Here is a 27,106-nt window from a genome sequence, read left to right as displayed (position 1 = left end):
AAAAAAAAAAAAAAAAAAAAAAAAAAAGTGTGACAGGAGTCAGGGACAGAAGACATTCAAACTAGCATGTGGCGTTTTCTGTGAAGAGCAAGATGGTCCGAACGTGAAAAGCTACGGTCACAGTCTGGGCACTGAAAAGGTTTGATTCCTGTATGCTTGCGGAAATGCCGCGTTAGTTCATCAGAACGAGCAAACTTCCACGTGCACCCCTCCCAAGTGCATTTGTACGGTTTTTCACCTGGAAAAAGAAACACAGAAGCGGGGATTTAAGACACAAACAAATCAGTTAAATATTTGACAGATTTATCCTCCTGCCTTGTCAAATTTCAGCAAGTACTTTAATGCTTACTCAAAAAGCCTCCAAACAGCACTGGGCTGCAGAGTACTCTGCACTAGGAACTGTGTAGTCAAAGTTAACAGATCAAAAAGTTGTTTCCTGCCACAACTTATTTTTTTATTGTCTCTCTGTTCCTTCCTCTGCCATATTAGCACTTGTTTTGTCTCATCAAGCCCAGAAGTGTGAAGGTTTAGGCATTTGTTCAAGTATTTCAAAACCAGGACCCCATATTCTAGATTAGTTGGGGGAAAACGACTGGTGCTACCATTCAGCACAGCAGGCAGAAATCTTGTTGTGACCTCTCAGTTACTATAGTATAAGCAACCGGCACCAGTGTCACAAGGAGGTCAACTTAAAATCTCTCTCAATCATTACTTTCTAATATGTGATCTTCCTTGTCCTTAACACCATTGTGCTGCCTAACAGGTAAAGGGCTGGCTTGATGTAAGACAGATGTAAACTGGCCTCCGTTTTACCTAAAAGTGTCCCATATCTTTGTAAGAACGTTGGATGTACATATATTCATTTAGCATGCCAAGACGAACGTTTCTGCGGAGAACAGAGATAGGGATATGCTTACTGAAACACTCCCTCAGAAAAGAGCACTATCGGACCAGTGGTTAGTATGTCCACATGAAGCAGATGTGTTTGTATTTGGCACATGGTCCAGACTTTTGCAAATGGGCTACTCCCATGGAAGTCTCAGTCAAATTTAACAGTGATGTAAGAAGTGAGGTAGTGCAATTTGAACTGATTTGGTGTTTACAGGGTGTGCAGAATGAGTAATCTGCAAGCAACTGGACAGAAAATGAGCAAAGGGCCAGTGAATGTAAAGCATACCAGCATACACCGTGATCCTGCTTTGGCTTACAGTCTTTTGCTGTGGGTTTTTCCTGGTGCACCCTCTGTCTTTTGCTCAGCCTATAATTATATTCAGCACAATGCCAGATCTAACTTCTGTCATTTTGTTATTTACATCTGTGGTCACCTGGCATTAGCACAAACTAAAAGCTTAGTCTACTATTTTACCATAGACTTGACAAAAGAAAAGCATAGCAATGCTCAAACCTGTATGGGTTCTTCTGTGAGCTTTCAGATGGGAGCTTTTAGTGTAGACTTTGTTGCAGCCTTCATAATCACATCGATGTATTCTGCGTTTTCTTTGCGTGTCCGGAGATTCCACAGGTAAAGGTCTCTTTCCTGGCTGAACTATAACTGAAGGGTGATTCCTGCAAAGCCAAATTGAATGCTAAAAATGAAAACCATTTAGCACAGCAAACCCCAGCTAATACAATTCATGACAGAGCCCTTTATTCACTACCAGTTTGTCTCTTGGCAGAAAGAACAACATTACATGCATGTCGAAAAATTCCAAGAGGGCTTAGCAAGTTTCGTGTATTCTAGCAGTAATATTTTTAAATGTTTACTCCCTCTGTGGCATGATGTAGCCATTTTTACTACTCCCTAGCTTTTTTTAAACTTACAAAGGAAAAAAACCCCTTCAAATTCCTGTTTTTCAGTCAAACCCAGATTTCTCAAACTCTGTGAGTTCATAGTGAACTTCTCTTGTTAAGTTTTTCTTCTTCCTTCAAATGTAACTAATTCACTTGTAATTGGAAACAGCTATTCCATATTATTAAAGAAATTGTATCTTTAGGGTTTCAAAGCAGAACTCGATCTTTATTGTTCCAGCCACTCCTTTAGAGAGTAATTAAGAATTTCCTGTTTGGTGCTGGCAGGAGGGTGCGGCCTCCCTATACCACTGACGTCAATTCCTAAAAGTAGAGTTTAGCCTGTGTGGCACACCCACAGGATGTCTGAAGTTGTCCCTCGACCTTCATAAACATCATTTTTTGCTTTTGAAGCCCACAGGTATAGTGCAGGTAAGACATGTACTACTAAGGCTCTACAGAGGAGTCTGGACAGGCTGGATCGATGGGCTGAGGCCAATTGCATGAAGCTCAACAAGGTCAAGTGCTGGGTCCTGCACTTGGGTCACAACGACCCCATGCAGCGCTACAGGCTTGGGGAAGAGTGGCTGGAAAGCTGCCCGGCAGAGAAAGACCTGGGCGTGCTGGCTGACAGCCGGCTGAATATGAGCCAGCAGCGTGCCCAGGTGGGCAAGAAGGCCAACGGCATCCTGGCCTGTATCAGAAATAGTGTGGCCAGCAGGAGCAGGGAGGTGGTTGTTCCCCTGTACTGGGCACTGGTGAGGCCGCACCTCGAGTCCTGTGTTCAGTTTTGGGCCCCTCACTACAGGAAAGACATGGAGGTGCTGGAGTGTGTCCAGAGAAGGGCAACGGAGCTGGTGAGGGGCCTGGAGCACAAGTCTTATGAGGAGCGGCTGAAGGAACTGGGGCTGTTTAGTTTGGAGAAGAGGAGGCTGAGGGGAGACCTTATCGCTCTCTACAACTACCTGAAGGGGGGTTGTAGTGAGGTGGGTGCTGGTCTCTTCTGTCAGGTGGCTGGAGATAGGACGAGAGGAAATGGCCTCAAGTTGCGGCAAGGGAGATTTAGGCTGGATATTAGGAAAAAATTCTTTACTGAGAGGGTTGTCAGACATTGGAATCGGCTGCCCAGGGAAGTGGTTGAGTCACCATCCCTGGAGGTATTCAAAAAGCACGTAGACAGGGTACTCCGTAACATGGTTTAGTGGGCATGGATGATGGTTGGACTCGATGATCATGAAGGTCTTTTCCAACCTAAATGATTCTATGATTCTAAGATTATCACTCTCTACAACTACCTGAAGGGGGGTTGTAGTGCGGTGGGTGCTAGCCTCTTCTGTCAGGTGGCTGGAGATAGGACAAGAGGAAATGGCCTTAAATTGCGGCAGGGGAGGTTTAGATTGGATATTAGGGAAAGTTTCTTTACTGAAAGGGTTGTCAGGCATTGGAACATGCTGCCCAGGGAAGTGGTGGAGTCACCATCCCTGGGCGTTCAAAAAACACATAGACGTGGCACTTCAGGACATGGTTTAGTGGGCATGGTGATGTTGGGCTGGCGGTTGGACTCAATCTTAAACGTCTTTTCCAACCTAAACGATTCTATGATTCTATACATATGGGCTCCTGTGACAAACAAAAACTTAAAACATTCACGCATGTGAAAACATATCAAGCTTCTTAAAAGGTGTCATTGACTGTGGATAGTTAGGTTTGAACAACACCCCTACTGTAGAACTGGGGACAACCTTGATTCTTTCTTCCATGTCAATGTTAGAAAAGGATGTAAGTATGTTCATCAAGAAGTGGCATTACAAATCTTGCAACCTCACAAAGGTTTTTCAACTCGTTAGCAGACCTGTATCAGTGCTTTTAATATATTTTTTAGCTTTTAACTGAAACTTAGTATATAGTGTACAGATACTAGCAGTCCTTGTTGCAAAACCAGCTCCTCCATGTGACAGAAATAAGCTTTCTAGAACTCCCGTCTTTTCTCAGTTACTGTGTTTCACATTTCTTTACTGATCGAATTACATTTTATAATGCTAGGTTGTCTTAGTTACTTAAACCAAGTTCCTTTAGTGCCTCATTTTCAGAAACACTGAATACCTACTCCTTTCAGCAAAATAAAGAGCATGTGCTAAAGACAGAAAATCTTGTGCATGGTTTAGAAAGGAAAAAAATTTTCTATTACTCTCCACAGCAGCAGGATGGGAATTACTGATGTGGGAAAAGTTTAATTCTGTTATTAATTCTTTTATTACAGTTACAAGCCTGAAATTTGGAGCCAAATTCTCTTTCTTGGGTGTTTCTGTGACTGTTGAGTGATGCACTCTTCAAGTACACATTAAATCTAGCTAAAAATACTGTAATGGCGGGAAACCCCAGATGGTGATGTTAGACACAGATGTACATACTTAAATAAGAAAGGCAGGCTTTTAGCTTCTAAATAAATGCTTCTCTAAAGCAATGCTCAGTTTTAACGCTGTTGCATACCAGTCTTTTTGGAGAAGCTCTGGCTTAGGACAGCAAGCAAACTTGGTTTAAATCCCTATGTGTGGAGGCTAGTCCTGGACATGGTAACATCTGGAAAAAGGGAGAAAAAGGATATTGGCTGTACACTGTTTGTGATGGTTTTCAATCTAAGAGCGTGTAAAAAAACAATGAGAATTTGTCTCTGTCTCATTTTCCCTTTAGAGGAAAGGAGGCTGGCAAGACTATGGAATGTTATCAATAATCAGATAGGGTGTGGCAGTTTTAAAAAATGGTTAAGGTGGTGTCGAAACTCAGAGTAACATTAAGTGCCAATAACAAAAGCATAGCCCTAATTCTTTCATTCCCTCTTACACAACCAGATACAAATTCACCTAAGTCTAACTATTTAAGCGCCATTCTTTAATAAGTAAGAGTATCTTCCAAAAATCATGTTACATTTTCAACAGCTTTTTCCCCTTCTTTACCAACACCATACTATGTTGACAGCATGAGTTATAGACTTCGACACTTGCACCCATGAAAAAATACGACGTTAATGAGGCTTCTTATATTTGGTCAGAGATTATTACCTCAAGTTTGATTTTAGAAATAACTGTATAGTTATGCCAATTATCAGACATACTAGAAAGTCCAAAAATCCCTACAGAAATGCCACCAACTTTATGTACATAATGTGTATGCCAAAAATTAACACTAAAGCAAAATCAGTCACTTAAAAGTGAGACTGAAGGTTTCCTATGCCCCTTTAATGTAGCTTATGTGTCTGAATAGTGCACTCTGGGCAGCTGGAACCTATGAAAAATGATAAAAAAATCATTGTCTAACTATAGCTCATGAAGCAGAGAGAGGCTGATGAAGCTGTGAGACAACAGGAAATTTTATAACTATCTAGGTCTCTCATCTTGTAACTTGTGTGATTTGTCTCTGTATTTTTTTTTTAAAATGATAAAAAGATGAAAACTACCATTTACAAACTTCTTGTTGCGGATATAGCAGAATGTGAATTTGAAAGGGCTGGCTTTAGGAACGAGCAAGAACTTCAGCTCTACAGGACAGCTAGGAAGCAATTTAAGCCATTACAATGTGAGGACAGGGTCTCCATAAACATAATGTTCTGCACGGGCAAGCAGAGGAGATGCTTTGAAAACACGGACTATTCAAATGTTTTTTGTGACAACACTACCTACACGTTATACCAAATTTTATATTCTCTGCTCAGCGGAAGGGTTTCCTGTGGAAACTGGACTCATTGGGAAATAATTAATGCAAATCACTAATGCAGGTGACAAGTCTGCAGAAGTCTCAGCCCTGGAGGAAGGGTGTGGCATCAGCCAGGAACAGCACTTACTGGTTTGCTCTTCTTAAAGAGGCCTAACAAAGGACAAAAGTAAACCGAACCATTTCATAGTCCTGATCTAGCAGAAGTTAGTTCCAAGTACATGCAGACCTGACTCCCTTACGTGGTAGGTCCATTATGGAAGATAAGTAACTCCCTAGTAAACATGGATGTTTACTATTTTGTGCTTATTATAATAAACCAGATAAGGTTATTTTTAAATAAACAGCATACAGTTTATAAAAGCTAGCTGGCAACTAGTTAATTGCAAAGAGCCTGCAGTCTAGAAGCTGCATCTAAGCTGGTTAGAGACCTGAAAATGAGGAGGGGTGCCCACAAGAAGGCTATGCAGAATGTAGTTAGCTTTGGAGCCACAGTGTGCCTTCTAACCTGGGAACAGTCATGAGCAAGAGGAAGAGGCTGCCTTCTGAAGGGAATGCAGCCTACTGCCCATCTCATGCTTTCTCCCTCTTTCTGAATCGCCCCGCGTTCACACACTGGTTTTGGGAGTCTGGCTTGGAGCCCTTTTTCCCCACTCTAGGGGGTGAGGTCTCATACAACCACTCTGAGGGCGACTGTGAGCAGGAAGAAAGGGCAGAAACGGATTCTGAGGTCATGTACTGTGAGCCCAGCTGAGTTCCCAGCTTCAGCTCCTGCCACAGTCATGCCAGCAGCCTGCATGCCTGCCCAGAGCAGTGCGTGCTGAAGGATGAGCTGGGCTCTGGGCCATTCCATAATTTTGGTTAAGTTGACAGAATTTTCCCTAGGAAAACAGGAAATGGCTCCTCAGGTACTTCCTGAGAAATCTTTAATATTTCCAATTAAAAAGTTTCTGCCCCAGACCTCACTACTTCTTTCTAGCCCTTGCTATGCATTCTGTAAACAGGACTGTTTTAACCCCTGTTAGATCTGTGATCCAGTTCATGCAGTGGCCCCAGTTACACTTGTACCAGCACAATGAATTGGTACTGACTGGGGCAGAAACAAATGGCTGGGAGGAGAGCAAACTTCAGGATCTACTTGAGCTGCCAAAAAAACCTCCAACGGAACAACGGTCTTAGGTAAACATGGAATTTCACTCAATATATGCAGAACTTGTAGGCCTGAGGGGGTTCTTTCCACCAAGTAGCCAACATTTTTTAAAAGACAAAGAGGTCCTCCAACAAAAAGTCACAAGACTCTTTTTAAAGAAAGGTGTTTTAGGTAACATAAATACAGAGATCAGTATGCAATGTCTTTACAGTATCTTTCCAGTTTGCTGCTGGTTTTACATAAACAGGTCTCACTGGCTTATTGGGATTTCTACTTTCAGTAAATCGTAGGATAGGGACTAACATTACTTTAGAAATGCATTATATTAAGTGGCCAAGCTATGTGGTTACGATGTATCAATACATATCAACTCCTGTACTGCTAAAGACGAAAAAAACATTGAAATCACATTTCGCAGTGGCAGTGGCAGGGGAATGATGTTTTTCTGTATTTTATCACATGTTCTAAAGCACAGCAACACTTGGCCCCCCTGCCCCCCCCCTCAAAATTGGTAACTGCTGCAATGAACTACTTTTCATTCTTCTCCTGATCTTGGGACTAGCTAGTAGTCCAAGCAGTTAGCTACTTACTCTTGCAACATTACTTGCTGGGGAGACAATGAGGTCATCATTGGAGGTGACATTTGTTCAGGATAGAAGTCAGTCTTCGATGGTTCGCTTCCTGGCTCTACTTTGATTGTTTTCTTCAGTGTAGGCTTCTCATAAGACTCAATGACAGGCACTGTATGGGGGAGGGTAGGAGAAGGAAAGCAACACATCAAAAATACAGAAAGTTATGGAAATAAAAACTGTATGTAAAAATCTACAGTTAAAACAAAAGAAATCCCCCAGCTCTATATTTAGTGCAAGAATTTATGCTAAAATACAAAATCTTCCAATTTTAGTCTATCTCCTGATGAACTATGATGCAAAACAGTTCTCTTCATTTTCATCAGTCCAACATTTTTATCAGTCAGTGGATAAATCTCAGTAGATAAATAGCTTTATGCAGGTATAAATCAGAACAGAATACAACCTTGGTAAGTTTGGTAAAATATTTACACAATAAATTCTATGCCTGTATATTTTAGAAGAAAAGGAATTATGTTCCATTTCCTAAAATGTGAAAAACACACAAAGAAGTGCTTGGATATACAGTTATTTTCTCAGGATGAGATGGCATAAAAAAGAAACTCTGACAACACCAACCTTGCATGCTACTTGGAGTTTCCATCTCATCTGCAAGAACTGTGGACACCATGATGGGCTGCTGAAGATGGGGAGCATACATAAAAGGAACTGGCTGGACCACAACAGGCTGTATAACTGGGAGTATTCCAGGGCTTCTAAGTCCGTGGCGTGAAAGAGCGGCCGCCATTACAGGTGGGATTGTTATTGGCATGGAAATAGGCTGTACTCCTGGGGGTGATGGTGTGAATTTACTGAGAGGTGAGCTGGGTGAGGACAGAGTCAATCCAGGTGAAGTTCTCCTATGCACAGTCTGAAATTTTAAGGGGGAAGGAGAACTTCCAGTTGAAGGTGGTGAGCTCCGTTTGTTCACTGTAAGGTCTACTGGCTCCATCTGGATTCCATTTGATAGTCCTTCGGGATTTGAGTAGAATTTATTGTGCAACATACTCGGTGTAGAGTAAATGACGCTATATTTGTTTGGCTTCATTTGGTCCATGTAATTGGACGGGTATGACTGTCAGGAGTAGGAAAATAAAGAAAATCAAATAATAAATCAACACACACACAATTACTGCTGAAGAAGAAAGGCAGCTAATAAAACTGAGGCAAAATGAAAAAGTTTCAAGAAGGCACTTTAATGTACTTTCTAAATAAAAGTGAATTAAATAAAGCCTAATATTTCACACAAAGGAAGTTATTCAAGTACTGACTGATTCACTAACTGTTTCAGAAGCAATGTAAAACAGATGATGAAAACAAATCCTCAAGGCTTATTCAACTCTTTTTCTCCCTTAAAAACTGCTTTTCATACACTAAGCTGCACATTACTTAACTGACCTGGGAGATACATGGTCCTGTGCCCAGCATATAACTGTATACTGAGGATCATGAAGTCAAGCAAGAGGGGAGTTAAATTGGACTTAGAATTGCAAGTAATGGGTCCCAATCAACTGCTTAAGTAATTGGAAAACAATCACCACTAAAGCAAGAAATTACGTATCTGAACCCTACAAGCAATAAAAACACACAGCTGAACTATATAAGCAATGGGTGATAAACTCAAGAGTGTAAAAGGTAAATTCTAGATTTTTTTTTTTTTTTTTTTGAGAAATAAAGCAGCTAACTAGCCCATCTGATTTTGGAAAACTGGTATAAAGATAAACATTTGACACATTGGAAGAATATTCCTGTTAATGGTCGCTAGCAGTTCTCATTACAAGATCATATAAACCCTGAAGCTAATCTTGACCAATGTGACGATCTTCATATTTTAGTGGAAACAATTTTTGTAAACCAAGAAGTATTAACAATTATTGCAGAGTATAGTATTATTAAACAACTATCCAGATCGATTTTGCATTTTAGAAGTGTTGAAAACTGAGGTAACTTAAAACAGAACCCAACGCGATGTTCTAACATAGCAGATAGACATAGAAAATGCAATCCACACAGTTTTTTAGCCTTTAGATGTTGTAAATTTTTTGAAATTAAATGCTATCTTTGGATTCTAGGTAAGTAAAGCTTCACATTAAGGCTAAGCAGTTTCACACTAATATTGAAAAACTGCTGAATTCTTTGGCACCAAAAAGACCTTGATAAGTGGGGTTAAAAAAATATTCGAAATGGTAGAAAGTGAAACAGAGTAGAAGTATAAAACTATTGCATTTTTATACAATCATTTCCATGACATTTCAATTATTTTCTTCCCAGGGTGAAAACTTCTAGCAATACATCTTCCTGATTTCTTACCTCTGTCTTGCCTGTGAGGAATTGGTAGTTGATTTTAAATGTCAACATTAACTAAAAGTATTTTTGCAAAATGACACAAATGTATTTTTCTTTTTTTCAGTTACTGTTTGAAACAGTGAGTTTATAAAGTATTAAATTTTCCTGCATTCATAGCACTGTGATAAAACAAACCTGAGTCACCTATTCCACAAAATACTCAAATAAAGCAGCATACACAATGGTGATTAATCTTAAAACAGTAAACATTACATTAAAACCGCTGAAACTTTATTTATTCTCTTTATGACTATTCTTACAAATTCAATCTATAAAAATGTTCATCTTCGGTGGTAATTGGTTCCTCAGAATTCTATTAAAATACCTTTATTGCAAGCAGTGCTGACTAAAACAAGCTCTATAGATTTGCCACCATTGCTGAGCCCAGTGACGAAATTATTAACATTCTAAGTGATGAAGGCCACTGAATATTGATAGAGTTTAATATTTAACAGTACTTAATATCTATTAAATCTGATCAAGTTATGGGCATAGGCAAAAATTCAAAATTTAAACACATAAGAGATACTAAGTACTTCTGTTAAAATTGCCGTTACTGGTTGCCAGTACAAAGTCTACTCGGCTTCAACAAACTGTAAATGTTCCACCACTAAGCATCAGTGCATTTACAGTGCTGCAAGTTTGTCAGGGATGATCACAAGGTCACTACCTATGAACATTTCTTCCATTGCAAGAATACTAGAAAGGAAAAAGAACACCTATGCAATTTAAATCTTAGGGAATGTTTTTGGTCAACGAGTCTATTAAAGAACAAAGCATCTCCAAGCTGCAACCTTTATATATAAACAGTTATCCTCTTGCAACTGTTCAAGTAACACCAGGTTTGTGTTGAAAAAATACCAAACTATTAAAATGTTGTGCAGAGAACTGTAAACTAGAAAAGTTAAGTAAAATATATTTAGACAAGGAAGAAATATTTTCCAGGAATTAGGAAGAAAATAGTCCTGTTTTTAAGAAGTGATTATTTTAGGGACTCGGTATTTTAACCCATATGCCTTGCATTATTTTGTATAGAAGGTTTTAATTGTTGTAATTAAGCTGGCGCATATTTAACATAAGCTATTTTTTCTGGCAGTTTGGGGAAGCTGAATCATTTTTCTAAACTTTTCTTCCTCCTGCAATTTTAATTCCTATGTTTCTACCTGAACTGCAGATAAAGTTGTGATAGAAAAATGTGGTGCAACAAATTCTCTGTGTTGGGAAGAAAAAGGGTGGAAAAGTTCAGATGGATGCTAGAACAATGAAGAGGAGAGTATCTGCTGAATTTTGAAGCAATTCATTTTATAAACTACATAACCCTATGAATTTAACTTTAAAATTTAGCCAGCCTCTTAGAAAAACAAGAACAGGTGAAGAACCTGCTTACCTTCTTACACTATTTGTCAAATCAGTATCATGTAAGAGGATGAATAGGATTTAATCCAAATAGTAGCTAATACATGAAAAAGCATTCTCACCACATGAAATTTGTATTCCAGCACACTAAAGATCTCAACCCCCCATATAGCACATAGCTGTCTTTAAAAACAGGTGAAATAAGTAGTTTTGGGACTGATGGAAGGGCAGAGAAAAACTGTTTATTTCAATTCAAAGAAAGATGGTAACACATAAAAAAGCAACTTCTTTCCTTCTTTCACTAAACAGTAACTGGTATTTGTCTGAATGTTTAAAAAGTCCTTGCAGCAAATATTTAGGTAGGACTCAGGTGACTTTGTCACTAGTTCATTAAGAACTATCATAAAATGTGTTCAATAATTCAATTCAATAAATAGCATGAGCTGTTGGTAGTGTGATGAAATACTGTGGGTGCGAGCTTCAGTCATGCGAGAAGTATAGTTAATCCTTTCAGCCACACACCCTGAAATACAGTGGTGTCAAAACCATAATTTGTTTCCTTCTCCCACCCCAACTAATAGGATTTTTTTAAGACAGACTTTATACCTACAGACAGTGTATGTTCAGGTAAAATAACAAATAATTCCTAAGGGGCTTCATTTAGTTTGGCCTCTAATAATACTATCAGAATGAAAGATAAGATACAAATAAACCCTGATTTTAGATTTCTGAGTTATGTCAGCCCGCAATGAACTGAATGCTATGCTTAGCACTTCCAAAACATCACATTAATGGTTTCTCTTTCCTTCCACCTCTTCAAAAGAAGGTCAAGAAAACTAACACACTCAGTGGCCGCTATCCTTTCGTATGTTCTCTCTATACTATGATTCCTCCCTTTAGAGGGGTCTCAAGAGCAGTTTCTGCTGGGGAGCCGCTGCAGCAGGGCTCCAAGGAAGCCACAAGACCAAGAAGTGCTGGCAAAGCCAGGACCTCAAGGGCTTGGGGCTAAACAGCCTGTGTGTGTACAGAAGCTGAAACACACACACTCCTCAGCCCAAGGGAAATCAGAGTAATCTCCATGGGGGGAACTGCACTCAAAAAATGTCCTTTCCTCTGGACTTTCTGCTTTTCCTTTCCTGTGTGGGGTTTTTTTTTTTTTTCATTATGCAATAACAAAAAGGAAAGCATACAGATTTGGTAAAATACTCTGAATAGTCTATAATGGCTGGTCAGAGTGATGACACTGAGTTATAAGAACATCCAAGATGACTCCAGGGGTCTAATGCATGGCAGGTACCACACCTCTGCAAGGAGCACATGGTATAGAATAAGCAACATTTGAAACTACAGTCTTGAAATGCACTTGGCTCAGAAATGCTCCCTTGTTCTTCCCATTGCAGTTTTTCCTTCATCTGCCAGTCTGGGGAAGACTGCTCACTCCTCTCTTGGTCAGCCTGCTGAGGGACTGACCCTGTCCATCTTGTAGAAGCACACAGCTGTCTGGGACAGGATCTTGTGTCTCTCATGTGCACCATCCCAAGCCACTGCAGAACCTTCTTTGGGAGGTGAAGGCACATGAGTACAAAAGACAGCCCACACTGTCCCTACAGCGATTTTCTGTTATTTGTGTAATGACACTTTTCTTGTAAAAGTGGCCCATTTTCCACCTTTGATGTACACCATTAAATATTCTCAGATAAACATAGATAATCAGCACTAATCTTAATAAGGTTATGCAATAATTGTGATTGAAATGACAGACAGTCTGGCTAATACTGAAGTTCTTTCTTGACCCAAATATTGGAATTTGTCATACTTACACTCTCAGTGATAGATCAGTTATTTTTCTATCATTGCTTTCAAGTAAATAAACCCCATGAAAGTCAAACTGTAATTTTAACATGCATGTAAATTTAACTCTCAAAAAGTGTTATTAATAGCACTGAAGAAATCAAACTGCTTACAGATGCATTTAAATTGATGACAATTATTCTACATTTTAAATAAAACAGGAAGCAAACTTTTCACTGAAAGATGCCATTCAGAGCATGAGTTTAATGCACTCTAATTTATGCACACTGACTTCACCCTTTTAATTGATCAGCCTTTCTAGGGGTGTGGTTTCATGTTACACTTAATCTGATTTTATTGCAGGCTACTGGTGAAAGGGGAGGTCCAGTTCCCTTGTCCTCCCCCTTCCCCTTGCTCTAGCACTGAGCAGCTGCACAGAATGAGTCAGATCAGCTTCCTGATCTGACCAAAAAATACGGGTATTTTTGGTGGGTTAGCAATTCTGACTATTCATTGAGCTGATCCAAAGGATACCAATCATTCTGTGGCCACACAATTGCTTCATGCCATACAAAGGAGACACAAAGCTGGAAAGGAGGGAGAAGAGCCTGAACCTTCCCTTTCAGCAGTGGCCTACAGTTGAATAGGTGAAGTATACATGAAACTGCTTCCTAAGGCTGTATTTCCCTGGCAGCTTAAATCATCACAATTCCCACTGTCCCCCTCCCAGCTAAATGTTACTGCTGATCTTGCTTGAGACTCTTCTTTGAGATGACCCTATACACCAAGCTGATGGAAAATTAACCCAATTGAAAAGAAAAGTCTCCCCTTCCCCTTTTTTCCCCATTCCTCCCCACCGCCCTGGTTCTAATCTGTTCACATGGTAAGGTAATGCACCCAGCTTACCCAGCAAAAAGCCACTGCTTTTTTTGTCAGGATTATTTTCTACTGTTTAGAGCGCAGAATTAGCTCCAGGCACATGTTGTCAAGACCAAGAGAGAAACAGAAAAGGGGACAGTGAGAAGCTGTTCATTTAGTTCAAAGGTGTTGAATCGAAACCACAGGCCCTTCGCACCTCACTGTGAAGTCTGGCAACTTAATTTCAACCCACCTCCATCAGCATGAGCTACAGCGATCATATTTGGACTGTAGTGGCTGAGGAGTACTTGGATGTTCTCTCCTCTGCTCTGGGGATGGAAGCACCAGCAGAGGTAATGGGGCAGGTCATCTAGGGGCAATAAACTCATAAACTACAGAAAAGGTTTTCCTAAAATATGAATTTGATTGCCCTAAGAGCAAAATACAGCTTCACAGCCTTTCCTAAGCTAGTCCAAAGCTTAGAGAAACCCTGGTATGAATTTAAAGGTGAAAAACCTATACAGTAATCACAAAGGCTAATGTATTTTAGAAGTCTTACCACTGAAACAGGCTCCATGGCTTCTTGCTTGATAGGGACTGGGTCAAACATTAGCATCTTTTTTATTCAGCTGTTCTGATGTCTCTGATGTCCTGGCCTGCAGGGGAAAGATAAGGTGTTACAAAGCCGCAGGAAATCCCCTAAACTTTCTGAATTGTACAGAACTTACTATTTTGTCATATTAATGTGAATATTTATCCACCTCTAACATAGCTTCTTAAACATTTGACTGGGCTTCATTTAGATATTTCAGTTATTGTAAGTTTATTCTTTCCCAATTGCTGTTGAAACAAAGGGACATCTGCTCACTTTAATGCAAGCTAATTTGAATTTTTATTGTGCATGTCAGCATACCAAGATCACAGAACTGTCACTTTCATTAGCTGCCAGTGTATAAACACATCACAGTTTAGACTAGGCATTTCTCATCAGCATTACAACTTAAGAATAATCTTGCTTATACAAGTGAACTGATTCTGGAGAGGACATCTTTTTTCTAAGAGTCCTGGAGTTGAAACTTTCACACACAGTGACACTGAAATCAATGCAAAAGAAAGATTAAAATCCAGGACTAATTTGGAGAGGTATATTCAACATGTTGCAATGACTTAACATAAAAAATACATCAGTTATTTGCCTGAGATAATAAACCTACTGACAATTCAACAATTTGTGCTATCTGTGCAAAAGAGAAGCATTTCAAAAAATCTGGTTGTATTCTGTGCAGCTTCACTACAGTGTTCAACCTCACTTATCCAATTCTAGCTTATCTCAAACTGCCTGAAATAAAAGTATTTAGCATAAAGCATGTCATAACTTAACTATCATACTACACATCTGCCATGGTCAACTTGGAAAGATGCTGTGAAGGGAAGGAGGAGACATCTCTACTGGGCAAAGCCGCAAGTGTATGGAGTAAAAAAACAAGAGAAGCGAAGGAAAGCGGTTCTCAATGACATTTAGATGTTGGCAAGCTTTTTATAAATCACTTGAGGTTATACATTATATGACTGATGTTAAAGGAGCAAGTTCTGACCATACACTGTACAGTTCCCAGCCCTGCCTGGAAGTGGTATGACCTCTATTAAGATCTGAGGACAAAAAAAAATTTACACAAATTCAATTTTGACCAGTAGATGGCACTGGAAAGAAACAAATACAGCCAGACTACAACATCCAGACAATTTCACCCTGCGGAAGTAGGCTAAAGGCTCAATAACAGATTTGTAGCTGTGGCCGGAAAATCCTCCCAGAAATCAAAATGAAAATTTAAAGATGCACCTGCTCAAATTAAAACAATTCTAATAAGCCTACACTAATGAACAATCTTGCAATTAACTATCATGTGTGTTTATAGCTAAAACTTTGTTAAGAGCTTCCAGAGAAAGATGGCATGAGTTGTTGCAAGTCTATCATTAATTATTCAGGTATATTAATAAAGTTTAAAGACTTATGGAAATATATTACAACAGTGTACATTTTGAATAATGGAAACAAACAAGTATCAAAAGTATCTTCATAATTCTTCTTACAAAAGTCAAAGGCCTGACAAAACCAAATCGCAAAAAAGTGAAACCAATAGAGCAGCTCAATGTAATTTCCAGTTTAAACTTAACATGTAGTTTTATTTTAGAAGCAGTTGTGTAAGAATGCACTATTTGCTAAAAGTTGTGATAATTTTGTAAATACTTTAAGTATGTTTGTGAGAAGGTTATTAATTATACTATTTTTCTTTGAATGGTTATCTTTTTCAGATTTTTAACATTTCACATAGCTAGAACTAACATTTCAAAAGACTGTCTTCCCAGAAATATATCCATGTATCTATGCGTTAAATACATATATGCATATCTATGCATCACTCACACACATTCCCACACACATATATGGATTGTGAAAACAGGAAAAAAGTTATACTTTTGGACATAAAAAATGTTTAAAGTAAAATGTAGCCTGTCAGACCTCATATATAAGAATTTGGAACTACTTGCTTTCAAGTTTCCAGAAACTTTCTAAATTTTAGTTTATATGTGCACAGATAAACTGACACACCAATTTGTACTTTAGTGAAGGAAAGAAGGAAGGGAGAAACAGAGAGGGAAAAAGAGAGAAAAGGAAAAAAGGAGGAAAAGGAAAAAAGGAGGAAAAGGAAAAAAGGAGGAAAAGGAAAAAAGGAGGAAAAGGAAAAAAGGAGGAAAAGGAAAAAAGGAGGAAAAGGAAAAAGGGAAAAGGAAAAGGAAAAAGGGAAAAGGAAAAGGAAAAAGGGAAAAGGAAAAGGAAAAGGGAAAAGGAAAAAGGAGGAAAAGGAAAAAGGAGGAAAAGGAAAAAGGGAAAAAAGAAAAGAGAGAGAGAGAAGGAAAGAGTTTGTTCCAAGTAAGCAGTCATGCTCCCAGCCTATTCTTTTTGTTATTTCTGTTGTTTTAAAATTTGATTTTCTTCAGTTTAAGAGTTACTCCTTTTCACCTTTTACTCCAAGAAAGTGCATGAAAAACACTTGATACACATTTCACAAGTCATGCTACACATTTGAGTGTTTCCTCAGAGGGCTCTAAATTACTGTGTAGGAATTAGACTGACATAGACAACAGAAAGTGTACTGCACTGAATAAAAGTGAAACGGAATTCTCGATCTTTCTCGGGTGCAGTCATCTACGAACAGCAGAGGAAAACGTTACTTTTATTGCTGCATCATAGTACAGAAATTGAGCACTTCTTTATCACATTATTCTTAAGCGGTTGGTTTCTTTTCCCCATTTGATAGTGACTGGAAACCAATTTTCAAGAAAGGAAAATCAATTAATATATAATGCTTGGTTCTACTGTCCAGATCAGAGGGTCAAATTCTCATTTGGTAGAAACTGATAGAGCTGCTATAGTCAATACAAACCAGCTTTGGGTCTGGCATTTAAAATTTAGCTCAGAAGGACACTTTCCTAAGGCTGCAAATAAACTCACAAAAAATTCTCTTTGTATTTAAAAATAATGCTCCAAATCTATTGCTTGGACGACATTCACAAGCAAATACGTGCATGCACACTAACACACAAATAAAGCATGCTACTCCTACTAAGAAGTCAGTAGTTTTTCCTAGTCTATTTGTAAAATTGTGCCTACTCACTCAAAAACTCAGTCTTTCTCCTAAACGTTTGAGAAGGGGGCAATAGGGAAGGTAAACAGTCTTATCTGTTTCTATTACAGAGGAACGAAAAAATAGTTGGGTTCTACTTTACACACTGATTTCATAACGTACTTGTTTGAAAGCCCACAAATTGTTTAGTAAATACAACTAATTTCTGGAAAATCAAAACACTGTCTCTCGTTCCTGAGATACCCCGGAAAAAAGAGTGAGGAGACAACAACATATTCATATTAAGCGTATTAAAAAATAAGGGCCTTTGTCTTTCACATTATTAGATAAACTATTTTGCATTAAAGGGTTTTTTTCATGTGGGTTAAAAGAATTTAAAATGCATGTAATCTGAAACTAAATAATTAACTACAATCCAGTAGGCAAACATTCCACCCTCTTTTTTTTGCTCTCCCTCTCTTTTTCTGCTAACAAGCCACCCAGTTTTACTTTCTTGCCTCCTCCCATTCACTCCACCCTGTGGAACTCCGCCAAGTCAGTCCAACTTGTCCAAACAGGACATGGCTTTTGATAACATTTTGCTCACACCCTGTACTTCAGAAAGACAAATGAAGCAACTGGGTTTTGTATGCAAATAAGGGCAGGTGCAAGGTGAAGTCCAGGCAAAGTCCCTCAGTATTCTTCTATCTGAAGTCCAGTGAAGACACCAAGCCAGAAAAAAACACAGACTCTGCCCTTATGATCCAATACGCAGTGAAGTACCCCTTCCAGAAGTGAAGTTCATCATCGATAGAGTTCATCACCTTGTCAGGACTGAAGACTTCTCAATACTAACTTCCTGACAGGTATTGTTTACTGTTTCAGAGACATAATTAAGAGTAAATGAAAGCTTAAAGGTACTTAACGTGTATTCTGACAATAAGGACTTGTATGGATTATTTACCCTGGATGAAATGAGCAAAGCGGTTAAAGAGTGGACCCAGACTACACATCTGCACGGCAGAGCGGCTGGAGAAGAGCAACTGCACTGCAGCTATTCCCAGCAGCTCTGTGCATCTACCTTCAAGGTCCACCAACTCTGCAGACCTGTTATGAAAGGAAAGGGTGGGGTGAAGGGCCAGTTTTGACTGTGCACATCCAACAACTATAAAGCCTCCCTCTAACACAAAGCCTTTGCTCTCATTAAATACCTGGAAGAGCGCTCAGTGACCTGACTCTTGTTGCGGACAGGGGGGTGGTGACCATAAATTCTGCCTCTCTTCACGCTGCATGAAAGCATGCATGGGGTTTGCTTTCTCAATCTTTGTGCCTGGGGGAAGCAAGGAATGCTGCCCTGTGGTACAGTGAGACTTTGTCTAGAAGCTTCAAGGTATGACTGTTATTGTTGGTATAATTACAGAATAATGTAATGATATCTGCTAAATTAGCACTGCATGAGTGTCCTCTGCAAAGACAGTGCAGCTCTTGCAGCACTGTTGGCATCTAGCAGCCGACGTAAGTCATGTGGCCAAAGCTCTTCAGTCCAAGCCCTTTGGGACTTAGGCTGTTGCTCTGAAACTATTACTTCTGTGAGCCTTGAGTCAAACTTCCCCTGATACTAAGGAGAAGTGATAATATCAGAATAGTCTCCACGGATGAAAGCCAAAGGGTGGGGAGGTTTTCTGAACCTGGGTGAGAAGTCTTCTTCAGTGGAACCTTGAAAGAGAGTTTGACAGAGAAAAAACAGTTTCTGAGAGCAGGATTCCCTGCAAAAGGTACAAAAAGTGTTTTCCAGGGCTAGTAACAAGATGTGTTTGCACTTACTGTACCAGTTGCTCATCAAGACCTGAGTCAGCAAAAGAATGTTTCTAAAGTTCCATTAACTTTAATGGGAAGTAAGCAAGCGCTTTACTGCACTGGGCCCCAAAATAGCAGCAGGCAAAGAAACTCTCCAGCTCAGCACAGCAGTCAGACTCAGTCAAAGCAAGCAAGAGCAGGGAAAGGAGCAAAGGCCCAGACACGGTGTTGGGGGAAGGGACTGGAGCAGCCAGCCCATGAAGAACAGAGCAGGGGGAAAATCACGATGAACTAGTACATCGAGAAAACGTTTCACTGATCAGCAGCCTTCTGTGTTTGTTTATTCATTGGATTTCCACTGGGAAACAGGAATAACTGTTGAAAAAGTCAGGATATTGCGTAAAAAGAAAATGGTGCCTGGGCAAAAATTTTCTGCTGAAAGTTTTACCTGATAGGCACAAAGAAAAAGAATATTTCTATAGGATTATGTTGTTTAGTATTTAAGACTATTTTTGCTTTTTATTGACATGAAAATCGTTTACCTTCCTCCTTTCAGAACTGCTAACAGGCTGAAAAATCTGGGTTTTGCACAACTTGTGCATCCTAACTTTGCTGATATCACTTTGTTTGACCTAGAATTGCTTTGATGTAATTATTTATCAGCTGTGTAGCAGACTAATCAGTATTTCCATTAAAATTTTGATAATACTGTTGCAGGCTCTTTGAAGCCACATGCCTGGAAATGGCTTTCTTGTATGTAAAAATTTTGGGCAAAAAAGTTCTTGCAGTGCTCATTAAGAAAATGACTTCTCTACCAAGGAAAAATGGAGCCCATGTAAAGCCTGTTCAACCTTCAGTTCTACAGTTACTGAACCTTAGGGAGAGAGAAAGAAAAGCCCTTGAGGCACCTCCATTAGACAATATTCTCCCTTATCAGGGCAGACTGCTGTCTGGTTTCCTGTCTCAAGCTACTTCTTAGAAGGAGAAACAGTCTAGTAAGGATAAAAGATCAGACTTTTGAAAACAAGTGAAGTATGTGGAATGGTATGATAATCTTTCCCTTCCAAACTGAACTTTGTTTTTTTGTTGTGTTTTTCTTAAGAGGTAAATTTTGAAGATAATTTAAAAGGAGAAATATAAATCCTATCTTTTTATTATGAGGGAAGAATGACAGAAAATACTCTTACGTAAAAGGTTCTGCTATTTCACAAAACATATGAAACAGAGATTCAACATTTTTGATAGTATAGGGAAGAAGAAAAAAAATCTAATCCTAAAGAAAGGAAGTGTACATTTATGAATAATAGCCTAAATGATTAATTTGAATGAGGATTTGAATACAGGGCAAATGTCAATGAACTTCTATGTACCCACGGAAGTCGGAAAAAAAACACCAGGGAGAAGAGCTGGACAGTGTAGTGAGTACAAATGAGACAAGTGATCAAAGCAGCTTAGACTCTTTAAAAGTGGAAAGTCTGTTATGCCTTCATGGATCAAGTTAGTTTGCTGGTAACACACACTGACTGCATGATAGACAGACCGCACGTTTGGTTGGTTTTTTTTTCCATTCTTAGTTTACTATTATTAAAAACCTGTTAGAGCTGTATCTTTCCATTTGGCTGATCTACACTTACACTTCCTTCCCCTGGGAGATATCAACTACAGCTACAAAACCCTCGAAGTAAAACTCGGCATCAAGTGAATGCTTAACAGGGAAGGGTTAAATCTCTCCTAAAAGCAGCTCTGCCAAACTTCATATTCTGGATTGGAAGCAACTAGCCTTGGAATGAAAACACAAAAGCTTCAACACTGACAGCATAAAAGAACTCTAAAAGACCTCCTGTTAGCGGTGTTAATTAATATTAAAAAGTTGGTTTACAAAACCATTATAATTTTAATCTCAGTCCCTGATTTTGTAGAACTTCTGGCTACAAGAAGGTGTGAACCACAAAATTTACTGCATTTATTATACACAAGTTTCCAATATTAAATGCAGTTAAATGCAACACTTTCCCTCTGTCATGGGAAAAAAAGATTAAATATGTTTGAAATCCTGTGCAAATTAACAGTACCAGAATTAAGATATTTTATTGGGTTCTAATGGATAAACTAACCCATAGCATTCTAAAATTAACAGAAAAACAACTATGTAAAAACAACTGAGAGTAACAAATTAAAATAATCAATAAACCACTTACCAAAACTGTGTGGCCAAATACTTCTTGTTATCTGGATTTCTGAACAGACAAAAAACAAGTTGATGTAAGGACGTGCACAGAATTCAGTAAAAATTATTTTTCACATACAATTAAGCCCTGAAAGAGGAAGTTTAAAGCATGTATTTTGGATACTTCTTAAAAGATACCTGCAATGAGCACAAACAGCGAACTTTTAGCATCCAAAAGAGCAACAGCAGGAACTGTAAGATTACTTAAAAACGAGTGAAATAAAAAGAGGTAAAATAAAAGGGTGGAAGTACTTCTGTTTGTACAGAAACCATGCATATTCCAGCCCGTAAGTGACAGAGAAGAATAAACACTCCATCTTGCATTTTCATCCAGGGCCTGATTCAAAGCCCACTGAAGTTAATGCAAGTCTTTCTCTTGATTTCAATGAGCTTTGGCCCGGGTCCTTTAGCTCTTCTTCTGTCAGATCCAAAGCAACACAAAGATTTATGCTCTCTTTCTGAATTTCCTCTCATCTCTATGTCTGCCTGCAACAAGGTGGGGGAAGAAGACAAATATAAAAACAGGAGTAAAAGATTTATTTTTATGCCTTCAAAAATGCAAAATGTGGGACGGCCATACCTATTCATTCCAAAGAAAAGTTAGCCAGCAGTGCCTCATTTTCTGTATTACATCTGGAAGACAGAGAAATCTTCTAGTTTGTATAAGGAGAAAATACCTATTCCTTTTGAGATCTGGAAATACAAAGTGCTTATGGTGGGCCATTCAGGTTGGGTCATGGCAGAAGCCAAAACCCTCTTATAAGTATGAGCCTACAGATGTGGACTCTCTTCTCACACTCTTTTCACACCAGTGTAACTCCGTGACTTTAATGGAGCTATTCCAGATTGGCTGATGAGCAAGTGAGAGCAGAAAACTGGCTCACAACTTTCTGTAAACTCAAGTACAAGTTGTCAGCGAAGGTAGCGAAGCTCTCCAGTTCACCCCCATAACTACATTGGAGTCGAGGGCGTGCGTTAAAGGTTAACTTGGAAACCTTATTATGACATAACACAGGCATCTTAAGCAATCGTGAGTGTGTAGAGACATGATAACTCATTGGGTGGGGATTGGGAGTTGAGGGGCAGTGACAAGGGGCCTGGACGAGGCTACCGATCTGCCAGAAAACAGCCTGAAACAGGAAAGAGCACCACATATGCCACTTGGAATGTGTGACGCAAACCCCAGCCTTGAAACAAAGAACAGGAAACAGCTCTGCTGGCTGCGCTGGGGAGAAAGCACAGAGAAACATTTAGGCGGCCCTCCCTGACCCTATATTCATGAGCAGCTGGAGTCTTTTAAAACAACAACAGTGGGTGGAGGTGTTTGTTCATTGGGTGTGAATAAAAACACTGTCCTTATGCAGGGGACCTGCCCTATTTACAAACAGGCTCCCTTAACATCAGGGAGCAGGAGATTTTTAGACACCACAGGTCATGACGATTAGCTGAAACCTTCCCTGGGATCAGCTGGTTTATTACTGTATTTACAGAATGCCAGTAGCTAAACAGAGCTACAGGCTCATGACATCAAACAGGGAGCACCCCAGCCTGACAATAAGCACCTTCTTTCTTCATAGACAGAGCTAGGGGGATCAGACCACCGCAGGAGTGATTTGTAAAGCTAAGGGCTGCTCCCGGACAGTGTCTCACTTTTGTTCCGTATGGCTCAATAGCTGAGGACCAACATCACTCAGTGCACCCAAGAGTATTTTTCTAAGCTGTCACACGCTTAGCCTTGTACATCCCTGTTTCATACACACTCAGACTTCATCTCAGGACCTGATTTTCCATGGATATAATACTTTATTTTTGAAGCACCTAAATATACAGCTGAATAAATGAAATAAGCTGACAACATGAGGCAGAGATGTCTTGCAAGAGAGTAACTTCAACATTTGTTTTCCTTCAAAGCTGTGGTTTCAAATACTCTCTCTTACATACTTTGCATCGGTTATTTATATACTATGGGTGGGACATCTAATATTATCCAATGTGAGAATGTGTTACAGCAAATTATGTGGACGAGTACCACAGTAACACTAGTAATTGCTGTGGGGTTTCATGGCTGGAGTTTAACAACACACATGAGGTAACAACTGGCTAGTACAGCATCTACACAGCAATGTGTGGGTGTAGGTTTTATGCCGATGGTATCAGTTCCTTCCTTTCTTCATAGTGAATATCTGGAAATATAAGTAATTTAGTGGTTGTATAACTCCCATCTCTATTATCTCCAGGCCTTCGACTCATCTCAGTCACATTTACATCATTATTTATCTGAAGACTTTTGCTTTTGGCTAAACAGGTGTTGCCTAGGTCAAATCCTCACAGTACCTAAGGGCTCCCTCACAGCTCTGCTGCTTAGAGGAAATTTTGCTCAGTTTCTCAGGGAAGTGAGCAACCATTTAGTATCTTCTTCCCCCCCCCCCCCCCCCACCTTACGCCCAGTTTCCCAGCTGGGGGGGCAAGTATTTGCCTTTGGGAAAAAAATAAAAAAGGCCACTCAAGTCAACTTCAGGTTTTTTGTATTTTGATACTAGGCAAAATATTCTTAAAAATACAAGAGGAAAGTTAGTTTGAAATAAATCTTTTCTGGGTCAGGCAGGATTATCAAATCCAGATGTAATTCCTCTCACACAAGAAGCAGCTCCTCCTGCGATTAACGAGACAGTGTCTCTTAAAAGTATTCTATGGAAAGTCACTAGTGAGCAGCCGTGTAATTCTTTGTTTTCAATACAGGTAATGAACATTTATGGATGTTTAAATAATGTCAAGTCTTCAGAGCTCTCCCATCAGCCACCCAAATTCAGCTTTTCCCAACAATAAAACCTTCAGAGTTCAGCTCCACAAATAGTGACACTTCCTGAATTTTCGAAGGTGAGGAAACCAATAAAACACAGCAGACAGCGCAGGTACAGTACCCGAATCACCAGGGGAGTACACAAAGCAACTTTAATGTATTTTTTTCATATAACTATTGAAGAACTTGAGGTATTCCGAAATAGATCTTTCTCCCAACCTCCGGTTAGGTGATCTCCCAGCGCAGGCGCCTGCTGCCGAACCTTCCTTTTCTAGGGCTCCCCTAGCTGTGCCAGGCACTCACCTGACACAGGTCCAAAGCAAATAACTCCTATTCCCATTTCGGCTTTAAAAAAACCCAACAAACGGCATCCAGAAAAGGGAAGCTAATTTACGGTCGTTTCTTCTCACTCCGCACTTAACTGCCGTGCCGTCCCAGGCGCTACGCCTTTTAACGTCGCCTACATCACGGCTAAGCGGTGGTAAGGTTAGATGACAATACGAAGGATAAATTCCGGAGAGCCGGTCTCATCCTTGACTTCACCGGGAGTTAGAGCGGGGACACGGCGCCGCCGATCAGCCTCGCGCTGCTGGCGGGACACCGCCAAGACGCGAGCTCCTGCCCAGCCCGGCGTCTCCCCCACCGCCCTCAGAACCGAGGGAGCCCGCTACACTTTTCACCTCACGACATCCCGCGGGGGATCCGACGACGCTTCCTCCCAGTCTCTAACCGAAGACGAGCCTGTCGCGCCGCGCCGGGCGGCCGGCCGGGGGCCGCGGTCCCGCTCGGCGGGAGGGCGGCCCTAAGGGGCGGGGGCCCGCAGGCCCTCCCGCCAGGGGCAGGCGGGCGGGAGGCCCCAGAGCCCCCCCGCCGGGGAGCGCGGCCGGCGGGGGAGGGCGCCGCGGGGGAGGCGGCCGCGGTCCCGGCCCCGGCCCCGGGCGACGGCGACGGCCACACAGGTGCGCTGCCCGCCCGGGCGGGCGCGGCAGGCAGCGGCAGCCCCCCACCCCTCGCTCCCGCCACCTCACCGCGCCGGCGGCCACGCAGGAAGTTTCACAGGCGCCGCGGAGGGAGCCCTGCCGTGAGCCCCCCGCGCCCCGCCGAGACGAGTCCTGTCCCCCTCCCCCCTCCCCGCAACTGCGGCCCGACGGAGACGCTTGTCCCCGGCGCCCCCCGGCCCGGCTGCGGCTCCCGCGCCCCCGGGTGCCGGCGGCGTCCCGCTGCCTGCCGCCCCGGGCTCCGCGCCGCTCGCAGCGCCTGGAAACTTTCCTCCTCCGGCACCTCCATCCTGCAGCAGGCACAGCCCAGCCCGGTCCGTCTCTCCCCCCCGCGCCCTCACACTTACGCTCGGCGGGCGGTGCGGAGGGTGCCGGCCTCCGTCGGCTCCCGCAGTGCCGGGGGTCGCGCTGGGTGGCGGGGACTGGGGGGGGGTCGCGCCTGCGGCGGCACCGAGGCGCAAGGCCGGCGTGTCCCGCGTCCCCGCGGCTGAGGCGCCTCCGCGGTGGCTCCGGGTCTGTGTGCGAGGAGGAGCTGCCCGCCCGCCGCCCTGCCCTGCCTCCCGCCCTCCGCCCGCCCGCTCGCCTTCCCCCCGGGCTCCTGGCACCGGGCCGCGCTGTCACATGACGCCGGCGCCGCTCGCCCTGCCAGGCTCCCCGGGCCGGCGGGGTGAGTGGCGGTGGGAGGGTCACGGCAGGGAGCGCGGCCGGGCGGGCCGGGCGGCTCCCCGCCCGCGGGGTGGAGGCTCCGCCGAGGGGCCGGGGCGAGTCACCGCGCACAAACAGCCGGGCACGCACTGACTCCGCGCCGCCCGCCCTGCCTCCCGGGGGCAGACAGACTCGCACAGACACTAATTATCCCCAGCAGCCCGGGGAGGGAGGGGAAGGGAGGGGAGGGGAGCGGGGCCGCCGCCGCCCCGCTGACAAACCTGCCCGGCCAGCTCCTCCTCCCCGCCCGTGTGTCAGGCAGAGGCGTGCGCCTGGCACCCGGCCCCGCAGCGCACCGCTTCCCCTCCCTCCCTCCCTCCGCGCCCACCCCGGCCGACCTGCGGCGGCGGCGGCAGCAAAACAACAGCAACACCCAGCGCCCGGGGGGAAGGAAGGGAGGTGCTCGCTCTGGGGCGCTGCCGCCGAGCTGGCTTCGCCGGCGGGGGCTGGGAAAGGGAGCGGGGCGGCGCGGAGCCGGGCGGCGGTTCCCCCGGCCCGGCCGCCGCGGGGCTGTGCCCGCGCCGCGCCCCGGCGCGACGGGGAGGTGGCGGGGCCGGGCGAGGCGAGGCGGGCCAAGGCGCGGACCGGCGGCCGGAGCGCGGCGGGCGTGGGGCAGAGGTGTCGGCCCGCCTCCGCCCGGGCTTGGCGGCTCGCCCGCCCCGGCCGCCGCCGGGACTGCCGGCTGCCTGAGGCCCCTGCCGGGGTGGTTTTCTTTATGACTGCGACCAGCCCGTCGGGCCCGGGTGCGCTCCCGCCTCCCACCGGGAAGGGGCTCCGCGCGGGAGGGGAAGGGGCAGACGGCGAGCGGCGCTGCCAGCTCCCCTCGGCTCGGCCTCCCCTCGGAGGGGGCAGCGGCCCCGGGGCGGGCCGGCCGCCCCCTGCCTGCCCAGCCCCGCGGCCGGCACCGGCGCGGGGCAGGTGTGCGTGTCCCGGTCCTGCCCCTCTCCGGGCTCCGCTCGCAGCTGGAGGGGCAGGAGCGGGGCAGCGGCGGCGGCGGCTGCCGCCCTGCCCGGGGGGCGGCTGGGCTGAGGAGGCCCGGCCCGGCCCCGCGGCGCCGTGAGGCTGCCCGGGCTCCCGGGGCGCCGTGGCGGCGGGGCGCGCCGTGGCGGCGGGGAGGCTGAATTTGTCCCAGGGCTGCGCTGGCTGCTTGAGAGAGTTTTCAGCGGGGTGCGCTGCACGTACCGCCTGTGAAACGGGAGCCGCTTGTCTCCGTACCCACGGGTAGACCGAGGGACCTCAGTCAGAGCCGTGCTTCTTTTAAAGAAAAAAATACATATCCTGGCCTACTGCCTCAACTCCGTTGGTTAGGGAAAGGTGCTGCCACTAA

At 43.1% G+C, this 27,106-nt stretch overlaps 1 protein-coding gene across 2 annotated transcripts; it reads right to left on the bottom strand.

The window, feature by feature from the left end:
- On the bottom strand, positions 1 to 26,043 carry KLF3 (KLF transcription factor 3). 2 transcript variants are annotated; one of them, XM_075024402.1, is made up of 7 exons: positions 25,422 to 26,043; positions 21,248 to 21,286; positions 14,186 to 14,282; positions 7,855 to 8,350; positions 7,237 to 7,387; positions 1,406 to 1,566; positions 1 to 238 (listed from the first exon to the last, which is right to left on the bottom strand). In XM_075024402.1, the coding sequence occupies exons 3-7, from the start codon at positions 14,240 to 14,242 to the stop codon at positions 57 to 59; spliced, it is 1,047 nt and encodes a 348-aa protein (XP_074880503.1). In that variant the 5' UTR covers positions 14,243 to 14,282; positions 21,248 to 21,286; positions 25,422 to 26,043; the 3' UTR covers positions 1 to 56. The 2 variants fall into 2 exon arrangements, with proteins under 2 accessions (XP_074880503.1, XP_074880507.1); XM_075024406.1 differs by lacking the exon at positions 25,422 to 26,043 and adding an exon at positions 24,757 to 25,079.
- Between the last annotated feature and the right edge of the window lie 1,063 nt (positions 26,044 to 27,106).

Source organism: Buteo buteo, chromosome 1 (assembly GCF_964188355.1).
Source record: "Buteo buteo chromosome 1, bButBut1.hap1.1, whole genome shotgun sequence".
In the NCBI taxonomy this organism is placed as follows: Eukaryota; Metazoa; Chordata; class Aves; order Accipitriformes; family Accipitridae; genus Buteo; species Buteo buteo.
The sequence above is the reverse complement of the archived record's forward strand: the minus strand, read 5'-3'. Positions and strand labels throughout refer to the sequence as shown.

Coding starts and splice junctions, on each gene's coding strand:
- KLF3 (XM_075024402.1), bottom strand. CDS start 14,242: ATGCTAATGTTTGACCCAGTCCCTATCAAGCAAGAAGCCATGGAGCCT. Junction 8,351..14,185: donor CCATGGAGCCTGTTTCAGTG/GTAAGACTTCTA, acceptor TACTCCTGACAG/TCATACCCGTCCAATTACAT. Junction 7,388..7,854: donor AACTCCAAGTAGCATGCAAG/GTTGGTGTTGTC, acceptor TCCCCCATACAG/TGCCTGTCATTGAGTCTTAT.